At 45.0% G+C, this 11,302-nt stretch overlaps 1 protein-coding gene across 1 annotated transcript; it reads left to right on the top strand.

The window, feature by feature from the left end:
- The first annotated feature begins 567 nt into the window (after positions 1-567).
- LOC139369743 (G-protein coupled receptor 37-like 1) lies at positions 568-5,097 on the top strand. The gene is made up of 2 exons (XM_071109004.1): positions 568-1,320; positions 2,370-5,097. The coding sequence occupies exons 1-2, from the start codon at positions 652-654 to the stop codon at positions 3,339-3,341; spliced, it is 1,641 nt and encodes a 546-aa protein (XP_070965105.1). The 5' UTR covers positions 568-651; the 3' UTR covers positions 3,342-5,097.
- Positions 5,098-11,302: the final 6,205 nt, after the last annotated feature.

Raw genomic sequence — 11,302 nt, 5'->3', positions numbered from 1 at the left:
TGGAATTTAGGTTATTCTCTGTCTCTTACCAGGGCGTCTGTGGCTTTGGCCTACATCCATAAAATGCCGATCAGGATTGCTGTTTGCATTACATGGAACCCCATCATGAAATAATCCAGTCGTCATGGAAAATTAGATCGCTGTTGGAGTGTGAAGATCTCTCTAACGTAAATAAATCATCTGTAGGACTATAATAAATACATTCTATAGAAAGACATAAGAAAAAGTATATTCAATTAAAACGGCTATTTTGAACAATATATTTTTCCTACCATCTCCTGTCCACTGGACATTGTGTTTTTTGTTTAGGCCTGCTTTCTGTCACTTTTGTGGGAAATATGGCCAAGATGAATTGCCTTGCTTTGATTGAACTTGGCTTTGGCTTGAGGTCTGTCTCGCCCATCTCGGCCACCAGAGGGCGGATGTGGTCTCTTGAATGTGCAGGGCATGAGTGAATAACGGCCATGCTTGTTGGAGCCAGACAGACGCTCAAAACTTCTACATCAGGACCAGCCGGTGGACGGATTTTTGGATACGCTTCTGAAACTATTTGTGAATACATTTAGGCTTTTATGGAGTGATCCATTATAAACAAGCTCAACATTTTCAGAATATTTACGTACTTTGCTCTGAACGTTCTATCAAGGTAAAATGACTCCGCTTTTTGCTTTGTTCGTACTTTTCCTGAGGGCTGCGGAGCCCCGACATGTCGGCTCTGGTTACACGGCGCTGAGGAGCAAGGACAGGGACGGGTCAGCACTTGTATTAACCACGGGGAACGGAGAGTCAGACACTGGGATGAATCTGAATCAGATTGGAGGAGGACATATCGAATCTCTGTTGCAGGAACCAGACGCAAACCCAAAGAGAATCCCCCGGGGCGCCAAGGATGGGAGCTCGAGAAACCGGGACCAGCAGTCTCCCCACAGCTACCGACACCCCAGACCGTATGACCCGGACGGCTACTTTACCACGCCCAAGAATGCACACCTGGCCAATAGCACCCCAGACAGAGATTCCAAGGGTTCGGTGCTGCTACACAACCCACTCTACCCGGTAACTGACAGCTCCTACCGGGCTTACGCAGTGATGCTGCTGGCGCTCATCCTATTCGCTATGGGCATCGTCAGTAACCTCGCGCTCATGTGTATCGTTTGGCACAACTATTACCTGAAGAGCGCGTGGAACTGCATCCTGGCCAGCCTTGCGTTCTGGGACTTCCTCGTGCTCTTTTTCTGCATGCCGGTGGTCGTCTTCAACGAGCTCACCAAGAGACGGTTGCTAGGCGACCTGTCATGTCGGATTGTGCCTTACATGGAGGTAAAAATGTTCACATTGAACGTCCACGTACGTGAGGACCTTTCAACCGTGTGCGTTCACAAGCGCAAAGAGAAGCAACTGTTGCGTCATGCGCAGGTGCCCGCTATTTCTGCATAGGATCTAGCTCTCCTCGTTGTCCCATTATTGAACAGTAGGGCTAGGCCAGTCATACACACAAGTGTTCATACTTTTGTATAAATACAAATGATTATACTGAGGTACACATGTGATAGGCAGCAAAGATATAAATAAAGAGTCCATGAAGAGATACAAAGAACTCTTATTGTAAAAGGTCTTATCTTTTTATTTATATATGGGTGATCGGCTACTATTCACATATTTTGGAGTATGAATACTCCCTGTGTTAATGCCATCAGGGCTGAAATAGTCAATTTGCAGGGTTGATGGTGCTAGTCCAACTCTGGCTGTTCTACTTGTCTGTGTATTTATATATTTCAAACACAAACTACTTAATCACTATAATGTGTGTTTTATAGTTGTAATTACACTATGTGCACCACTGCCCGTGTATATAGCTGTCTTCAGACCAGTCTGCCAGACCCCTCTGTGTTGTGGTAGTTAGCCCATTGTTATGCTAACAAGTGCCCCACGCTAATAGTCTGGTGGGGTGTGCTTAACTAATTGAGGTTGTTAGGAGCTCTATCGAGGAGGGGATCTGGGTCAGACAGGACGCTCTAATGTTAGTCTATATGCTCCTTTTAACCAAGCGTACGAAATTTGCATATTCCTGGGGCATCTATTCGGGGCATTAGTGCTTCCCCCAGTGTTTTCTTTAGCGGGTTGGAGAAGCCTCAGAATCAGCATCAAGACCTGCCAAATGAACATCTTGTATTGAAACCAGTGTCACTCCATCTATCCCATTCACTCTCCCTCTCCTTTCCACTGTCCTCTTCTCTCCTCTCCTTCTTTGCCCTCACCCCTCTCTCCCATCTTCACTTTCTCTGCCTGTTTCGCCTCCCTCTCCACACCTCTCCCCCCTCTTCTTCCTTGTTTCTCCCTCTGTCCTTCTCCTACCCCTCTCCTTCCAGGTGACATCCCTGGGAGTAGCCACATTCAGCCTGTGTGCATTGACCATCGACCGGTTCCACGCAGCGACCAGCCCGCAGCCCCAGGCCCCGCGGGTGGAGCCCTGCCAGTCCATCCTGGCCAAGCTGTCTGTGGTCTGGATCGGCTCCATGGTCCTGGCTGCTCCGGAGCTGCTGCTGTGGCAGCTCACCCAGGAGGTCTCCGTCCAGCCAGGGGGCTTTGTGGTGGATCTGTGTATCCGGAGGCCCTCCCTCAGCCTGCCCGAGTCGGTCTACTCGCTGGTGCTGACCTACCACGAGGCCCGCATGTGGTGGTGCTTCGGCTGCTACTTCTGCCTGCCGCTCCTCTTCACCCTCGCCTGTCAGCTGGTGACGAGACACGTTGTCGCTGAAGAGGCACGGAGGAAACAGGGAACAACCACAGTAGTAGGAGGAAAAAGGGTACGCCCTTCCTCCTCCTCCACCTCTTCTTCATCGTCATCCTCCTCCGCTCCTAAGAAGCAGCAGCAGCTGAAGAGAGAGCGTAGGTTGAGTTCTACGGTCGTGGCTTTGGCCATCGTTTACGCCGCGTGTAACCTCCCCGAGAATGTCTGTAACATCGCCCTGGCCTACATCGCCAACCCCGTCTCCACGACAACAGAGGCCCTGCTGGCTCTGATTGGCCAGTTCCTGTTGTTTGTCCGTTGCTCGGTGACACCAGTGTTGTTCCTGTGTCTGTGTCGTTCACTGGGCCAGGCCTTCATGGACTGTTGTTGTTGCTGCTGTGAGGAGTGTCTACCAGACGGAGCCTCTTCATCATTGTCTTCCTCGACTACCGCCACAGCGGCCTCCACCTCCCTCTCCTCTCCGTCATCACTCTCTCCGTCCTCCACCAAGGAGGAGAAGCTGACGATTGTGTCTGGGACCACACCAGCCATCTTCTATGACAAGGCCAAAGACAGCTCCTCTCTCATGGTCATCGGAACACCCTGCTGAGGTCCTCTCCCTGACTAGCCAGGAGTCACTTCATTGGAGCACAAAGTGACCAAGCTACCCTTAGACCTCCAGCTCTCTTACCCCAACCTCTCTCGGCCCACGGTGGCTGTGCTGGGCATTGAACTGAATGAAGATAAAGGATCTCTATGATGCTGGGTCTTTAGAGAGTGACTTATTTGACCCCTATTTTACAAAGAAGACTATTGAGATGAAAGGTAGACTCGACACTGTTGACATCATCATGCATAAATGCTTCGACTTCCTGCTTAAAGACCACTTTTTATGAGTTTGAGGTCATTGGTTTTGAGAGAATTATGGTTATGACTACTTGAGGAACTCTTGGCTAGGGCTTTGGTTGTCTTCAATCCCTCCCAGCCGCGAGATAAGTTATGAAGATAACTTAACCATTATGACACGAGACAACATATCAATTGTAGTGGTGGAGCTGAAAGCTAGGAGAGAGCTGAATCAACTGCCATAAACTTTTCTCAGCTTTTTTTAAAACTAGTTTTCTATACTCTCTTATAATAAAAAGAACACCAACAAAGACATTCCATTATCCTTACAAAAAAAAGAAAACAATTATCTTAGCTGTGAATAATGGTCTGGATTCTTGGTGTATTATTATTTTTTTAAACTTCCTGAGTTTGTATTAGTGGAGATTAACAACAGAAAGAGCCTTTGAGGGATCCTCTGACTGTGTCTGTGGGGTACATGTTCCCTCTCTAACCTCCTTCTAACCCCCGCTGCACCCCATCTCACAGTGATCTACAAGGGAAGGAATGTGGTAGAATGGTACCCGTCCAACATCAGTCATAACACCCACTACTGCTGGTGACAGACTGTTTACACATGGTGTAAATATTCATTGACCTTGCCGTTAGCTCGATAACTAACAACCAGTACAGTGTAGTCGTCTAGGATCTCTCCAGAGCAATGTGACAGTGGGCGCAAATCAATGGTCCGGTGTGTTAAGAATTGTCCCAGTAATGCTTGTTGGTGTTGCTCAGGGTTGTCTCATCGTTTTGCCCGTCAAAAAAACGTGCTGCTGAGCATCTTCTGCAGAGCTACGAACATTGCTCAGGGCCCCTATCCACCAAGCGTCTCAGTATAGGAATGGTGATCTAGGATCAGTTTTGCCTTTTGGATCAAACTTGAATATTATTATATGGACAGATCCTTTATCAGCACTCCTACTCATGAGAGGCTTTGTTGATACAGCGCCCAGATTTTACACCACGTCTATTCTACAGATAAACCCTATTATTATTATTATTATTATTATTAAAAGCGATTAGTGTAACCGCTAGTCCACACAATGGCTCCTGTGTCAATATGTTGATATACTGTAAGTCGAGATAGAACCTAACCAATCCCTATCAAAATGGTGAATCTGTGTAGAGTACAATCTGACTGATACAATGCTGATATCTATTGTGGTTTGCTGTCATGTGACACAATACTGGAATTTCGACCTGCTCAGATTGCAGGACCCAATTAACAATATTTTAGTGTACATGTTTCAGTGTACATATGTGTACAATCTGGAGAACTTTCACTCCTCAAAAAGAGATCAGTCAAATCATATGAATGTAGTAACAAGTTGTCAATAAATCCATTGTTTTTCTTTGGAATTAGTATATATTCTCTTATATTGTGAATTTACTGCAATTATGTCTGATTTGAATCTAACATAGTTTATCTGAGGTAGTATTTAGTTTTGTATGTTTTTTTATTCAGTGCTCAATAAATAGTGAGACAGTGTCTGTGGTCTTGTTTTTACTGGCACGGAAGTCATGGCTGAGGGAAAGCATCTATCAGAGCATGAACAAGTCACTGTCAATTTAAAGAGACCACCACGTCTGCCCACACACACACACACACCCACACATGCACGCACACACATGCACACACACGGACGCATACACACACAAGTACACACATTCTCTGTCACAGACACATATCCTCATCCATCATCCCTCTCACACACACAATAACAGCACAGAGGACAGTGACGGTGAGGATCCTTCGGCTGGTCGACCCTGTCTTATGTGTTGCGTCTCGGCTCCCTGAGCTGAAATATTTGTCCTCCCACTTAGTTCTGCCTGGGCCTGAGAGGGGGGGTGGGGACTCTCATAAGGAGAGCATTGTTCCTCAGCCCTCTCCCCAGTTCCAGTCCCCTCACTGCATATCAATGTCCAACCACCGGGGGAGTTGCCAAGCTACCGTCACATTGAAGTCCCCCTCGCAGTCACCAAACAGAACCAAGAGAGGGAGACGAGGGGAGAGAGGGAAGAATGAGGGAAAAAGGGGGCACTAGGCGACCAAAACAACCCGCACTTTCCCAAACCCTTCAGTTGCCCTGTGGTTCCCATGACGACGAATGAGGGGCCTTTTTTGGTCTGGTCTCTTGTTTGTTCAGGCCAGACGTTCCGTTTTTTGCTGCGCATGAAATTCTCCTCTGTCTACCAAGCCACCATTGAGTGTCGGAGGCTGCATAATGGGAAGGTTCATTAAAATGAGAGGCCTTATCGCTCTCTCAGACTGCTTACTTTTCTCATCAGACAAGGTTTTCAAACCTGATCTGCATCCGAGATGAAGCGAGGTGGGGCTGAAGTGACTCTTGAAGTAGGCTAAGGTGACAGAGCGCAGCAATGAAAGCCAGGGTGAGGAGGGCACAGTTGACACATAGTATTGGAACTGTGACCCACATAACGCGGTCGGAGTGTTTTGGTGACACACCAAGTGAACAGGTTCTAGCCAGTTAGGAACCAGTCTGGGTGAGAAACAGCTTGGGAAGCACTTGAGTGGACAACAACATGGAGATGGTTTCTCCTAGCTCTCCAATAGGTCAGAGTAGAGAATCCACCATAAAGCTTTGATCTAATCAGTGCTTTCACATTAGCAAGGGTATGAACGAAGAGCATGGTTTCAGTACAGACTTCTGAAAAGGGATTGGTCTAATGGGACAGGACAGGTGAACGCAGTATGGTGGGGTGCCAACTGTGAATGTACATTCACCTGTCCAGCTCGTTCTCGTCAGTGCAGATTAAGGAAAGGAGATTAGGAGAGGGAGACGGTTTTTGACCATTGAGAGGCAGCCAGTGTCTAAAATGTGCCGCCTGTGTTGAGAAAGGCCACAGATACCCACTGCATCGCAGTAAAGCTCCTTCTCAGCTGTGAAGGGAAATCTTGTGATTGAGACAAGTTCAGTGACACAAGCTGTCTATGAAATGAAAGAGGGATCTTTGTTGGGGCACACAAGCAAATCTTATTCATGGTTATATACAGATGCACATGTCCATTCATTCACAGTTGTACACATATGCGCATGCATTTTGGGAATTTATGTCCATTTATTCATTGACGGTGAGAGAAAGGATGGGAGAAAATAGAGAAGAGCGAGAAAAATATGTGTGTGGGTGTGTGTTCTCAGCCTCCCCATGTGTGTACTGACCGTGTTAAGGCCCTCTGTTTGTCTTGTTCCCTTCTTGCTCAGCAGGCTCTGATCACACCACAATCTACACGTTGTCACGGCTACTGCCTAGCAGCCAGCTCTGGAACATTGGAGAATGCAAACAGAACCGGTTTTTGGGGGTCCAGCGCTCCGCAGGCCCATAGGCTAGAACCCTGCAGAGAACCCTGGGCCCAGTTCCCAGAGAGGGCAGAGGTTCTGGACTTCTCAGTCTCCATGTGTTCCTTTTGTCAGTAGAACACAGAACCGGCTCAGTCCGCTCTGTCACTGTCCTGTGATTGTCACTGCTGGGGGTGGAACTGGACCGGAGTCGGGACAGCGGGGGGGGGACGACTATGTGTGTGACTGGGGTTGTTTTTCAATCAGGACTGGTACCAGTGACAGACCACCACAGGACACTTCCTCTGTGAGGGTGTTTGGCTTTGGTTTTAAAGGAACATGGGAAAAATAAATAAGCTCTAAAGACATCACATCACCTTTCTATCCCGGCTGAAACAGTGCTTTCGCTGGCTCTATTTACTGGTTCACAGCTTTACATAGTCAGGCAGGCCCTGGAAAATCAACATCTATTGAAAGACAGTCCAACTAGCAGGTCTTTTGAGATAAGACTGTTGTAGAATAAATGGTGAACGTTCTGTACAAGTGACTTGTTTTCTTTGCTAAGTGCAAGGCGTCTCATCAGCACCCATCTGTGTCAGACATTTGTAATCTGGTTGTCCCTTCATTCTCTTGGTCGTTTTCCACTGCCAAACAGGCTGGAGCCATCAACACTACTTAATGAGTTGAACTCTTTCCCGAGAGTTACACCGAGTCTATTTTGCATGTGAATATGAGGGAGAGAGAAAGAGAGAGGGAGAGAGAGACAACAACAAAAAACAAGTTCAAGGATGAGAAGAGAAAGGTCCACCCGTGTTATTACTTTTCCCAGGCCGCTCTGGTTCAGAGGGGTTGGGTTAAATGCGGAAGACTGACTAGGTATCCCCTTTCCCTCCCCCAGAAAGACACCCCTTTCCATCTGAAACCTGATCCTATACCGCCTCTTGTTGGGTCTACTTGGGAATGACATCTATTATGCAGTGAAATAACTGTTCTCGTCTGTGCAACACATAATGATCTGGACAAATAAAGAAGTGTTCTCATCTGTGTTGAACTGTACTTACCATGGAAAAACCATTCCAACAATGAAAGTCCAGATTAATTTGTAGACAGCGCCGCATTCCAAAAATAGTGACCAATAGTTTTATTATGTAGCAAACATACAGTACCGGCCAGAAGTTTGGACACACTGACTCATTCAAGGGTTTTTCTTTATTTAGATTATTTTCGGCATTGTAGAATAATAGTGAGGACATCAAAACTATGAAATAACACACATGGAATCATGTGGTGACCAAAAAAGTGTTAAACAAATCAAAATAGATTTTATTTCTTCAAAGTAGCCACCCTTTGCCTTGATGACAGCTTTCCACACTTTTGCCATTCTCTCAACCAGCTTCATGAGGTAGCCACCTGGAGTGTATTTCAATTAACAGGTGTGCCATGTTAAAAGTTAATTTGTGGATTTTTTTTCCAAATCAGTTGTGTTGTGACAAGGTATGGGTGGTATAGGTATATAGAAAATAGTTTTTTTTAAATAAAGAAAAACCCTTGAATGAGTAGGTGTGTCCAAACTTTTGACTGGTACTGTATATAATAAATTACAGTCATACAATGAAACAAAAAATCCATAAATTGGGTTTACAGAGTGGGACAGTTTTATTTTATTATTCATCTCAAGATAACAATAGCGACACATACAGAGTGGTCACTGACAGGACAGAAAATGAAGATACATGAATTAAAGTCACGTGGGTCCTCATGATGACAGAGACACCTGGACTTTGTGTTTTGTCCCACCTCGTCGACCACATCAACTCAAATCAAAAAATAGTTCAAAAGAAGAAATTGCAAAGATCAGACGTTGTTTTTTTGTTGTCGTTGTACATTCACACTGTGGCCTTTAGTTCAACTGGCTAACCATGTCACTTGTCCTTGGGAGCTCCACCAACAGCAGGTTGGAGGTTTGATTCAAGAGTTTTGTGGATCACTCTCCTCCTTATGCTGGGATCATGGAGCAGAGATTGGTTTACTGTAGTTCACTGCAAAGAGGTTCATGGAAATATTTCAATATGTGCCAATATGAAACTATATATTTAATATGTTCATGTGGCCTTATTGGTCTTTCATTAGGCAATTGGTCAGCCTGGTTTCATGTATTTTATGTATGAATACAGCAGGTAGCCTAGTAGTTAAGAGCACTGGGCCAGTAACTGAAAGGTTGTTTGTTCGAATCCCCGAGCCGACTAAGTGAAAAATCAGTCAAGTTCTCCTGTAAGTCACTCTGGATAATGCATTAAGAGAGCGAAGAAACTTAACAGTTTTGAGCTTCTCAACTGCAGCTGTATTTCAGAACTGAGAATGGCGCACCATAGTATTTCAGGAAGTACTAACCACTGGGAACGACACACCACCCACTCATCCAAAATCACACATTCGCTCACAGCAGACAGAGACACAGACCCCCCCCTATAAGAATGACATACACGTTATCACAATGCATTCAGAAGACTGCTACAAGGATAACATCCTGGCTCTCATAACAGCTCGTTACGGCTGCAGACAGCCGCTGTAGGAAAAGTGTGTGTAGTTTTGTATTAAAAGATTAGCCATATTCATCTGGCCTGATATTCAGGAGAGCTGTTTTGGTTGAAAGTCGCTATGTACAAGATCCTATCTGAAAGGATTAAAAACAACTAGTACATAGAGCTCCGTTTCTTAGTACTGATTCCTTTTCATCAGGAATGTGTATATTCTCCCAAAAAGCAGGTGTATTATTAACATGAAACTGAAACAAAAATGTTTTTTTTTTACATTTAAAAAATAAAATAAAAAATAAAATAAAGGCTGAGATAATTCCAGCAGATAGTCATGATGTGAGTTCTCTCTGTTTCACTGTACTCTGAACCTAGCCTGGTCCCCGATCGGTTTGCGCTTTTGCCAACTCCATTGTCAATCTAAACATTGCATGACAATTCCATAAGGAATTGCCAAGAGAGCAGAAACAGACTGGCACCCGACTTCCCTTGAACCCACACACATAAAACCCAACACAACCAGGCCTGTTCAGCATAAGGTGAGAGACCAAGACAAAGAGGTACTGTTACTGTTAACCAATAACACTGAAACACATCACTGTCAGTCACTGTAGCCAGGTGCATCATGGAACAAATTACACCTTTCACTTCATTTTAGAGACAAGACCATTTTTACTTTGTGTTAAACAAGCCAATTCACCCATGGTACATTCTGTCAGGTGCAAACGTCCAACGTCAAATAACGACTAGCAACCTTAAACAGGTATTAAGCCTATGGAGTGGCGTTGAAGTGAAGAACGGGACCAGGGATGCATCTCAATACTCTAAAGGGACTTCCTCGGCTCAACTCCTCGGCTCAACCTGAAATGATCTGGACAGACAGGACGTGTGAAAGCAATATGGTGGATGGATGCCTCTTTTAACCAGTCTAGTTCTTTCATATCTGTGTGAATGTAGGAAAGGGGAAAGGGGGGGGGGGGAGCAACAGTAGACTACTAGTATGCACCCTATAGCTACAGTACAGTACATGGCACTAATCTAAAGGCTGAGCTGAAACCTCCACATCCAACAGGGAGGAACTGTTAGTGGAGGCAATGGCTAGATTCATATTCGGGGAGTGAATAATCGGAGAAAACCCACTGGAAACAAAATATACAAGTTGGATATTGTGTGCTTTACATCCTTTCTGTGCTCTATGAGATGTTTTTAAAGAGCATACTGCTGATTTTAGTATTGAATTGTTGTATTGCATCTTTTTTTTTTGGTGGTTATGTTCAAAAGTTAAGACATGAAGAGAAAACCTAAACACTAAGAGTCAAATATGGCCTTATAAACATGTTATACGAGATGGCAAGTACTGTAAGCATTCATCACAATTCATGGACATGTGTTTTAGTGAGATACATGTCAGACGGAGAAGCGTGTGAATGTCAACGCGTGCTAATGTGAGGTGACATAGGAATAGCCCATTCAAAATGTTGCTAAGTAACATTAGGGATAGCTAGCTAAAGTGTCTGGTTGCAATAGTGACACTTCACTTGATCGCTCCATCTGACCTCTCCAACTCATCAGTTGCCATCAGCAGACATGACTGTTTGACATAACTTATGTCACTGTTATGACAGTGTCACGTAGGACTTTTAAAAGGAGGGTTCAAGTAAAATGTTGCAAACTGATATTGGTGAGAATATGTACAACTCAAAGCAGGGTCCAAATCTACCCCAAATAACACGATATCAATCTTATAGTACATTGTTTTGCATTTGGAATTGGAACAGACTTTGACTGTGATATGAGAAAAGCGGTTTGAAAAGCAGCACTAAGGTGCACATGTTTGCTTAAGATCGTCACAT

Source organism: Oncorhynchus clarkii, chromosome 17 (genome assembly GCF_045791955.1).
Source record: "Oncorhynchus clarkii lewisi isolate Uvic-CL-2024 chromosome 17, UVic_Ocla_1.0, whole genome shotgun sequence".
In the NCBI taxonomy this organism is placed as follows: Eukaryota; Metazoa; Chordata; class Actinopteri; order Salmoniformes; family Salmonidae; genus Oncorhynchus; species Oncorhynchus clarkii.
This window is presented reverse-complemented; position numbering and strand designations above follow the sequence as displayed.

Excerpts from the sequence above, each read along its gene's own strand:
- LOC139369743 (XM_071109004.1), top strand. The coding sequence starts at position 652 with ATGACTCCGCTTTTTGCTTTGTTCGTACTTTTCCTGAGGGCTGCGGAG. Across the intron at positions 1,321-2,369 it reads GGATTGTGCCTTACATGGAG|GTGACATCCCTGGGAGTAGC; the intron begins GTAAAAATGTTC and ends CTCTCCTTCCAG.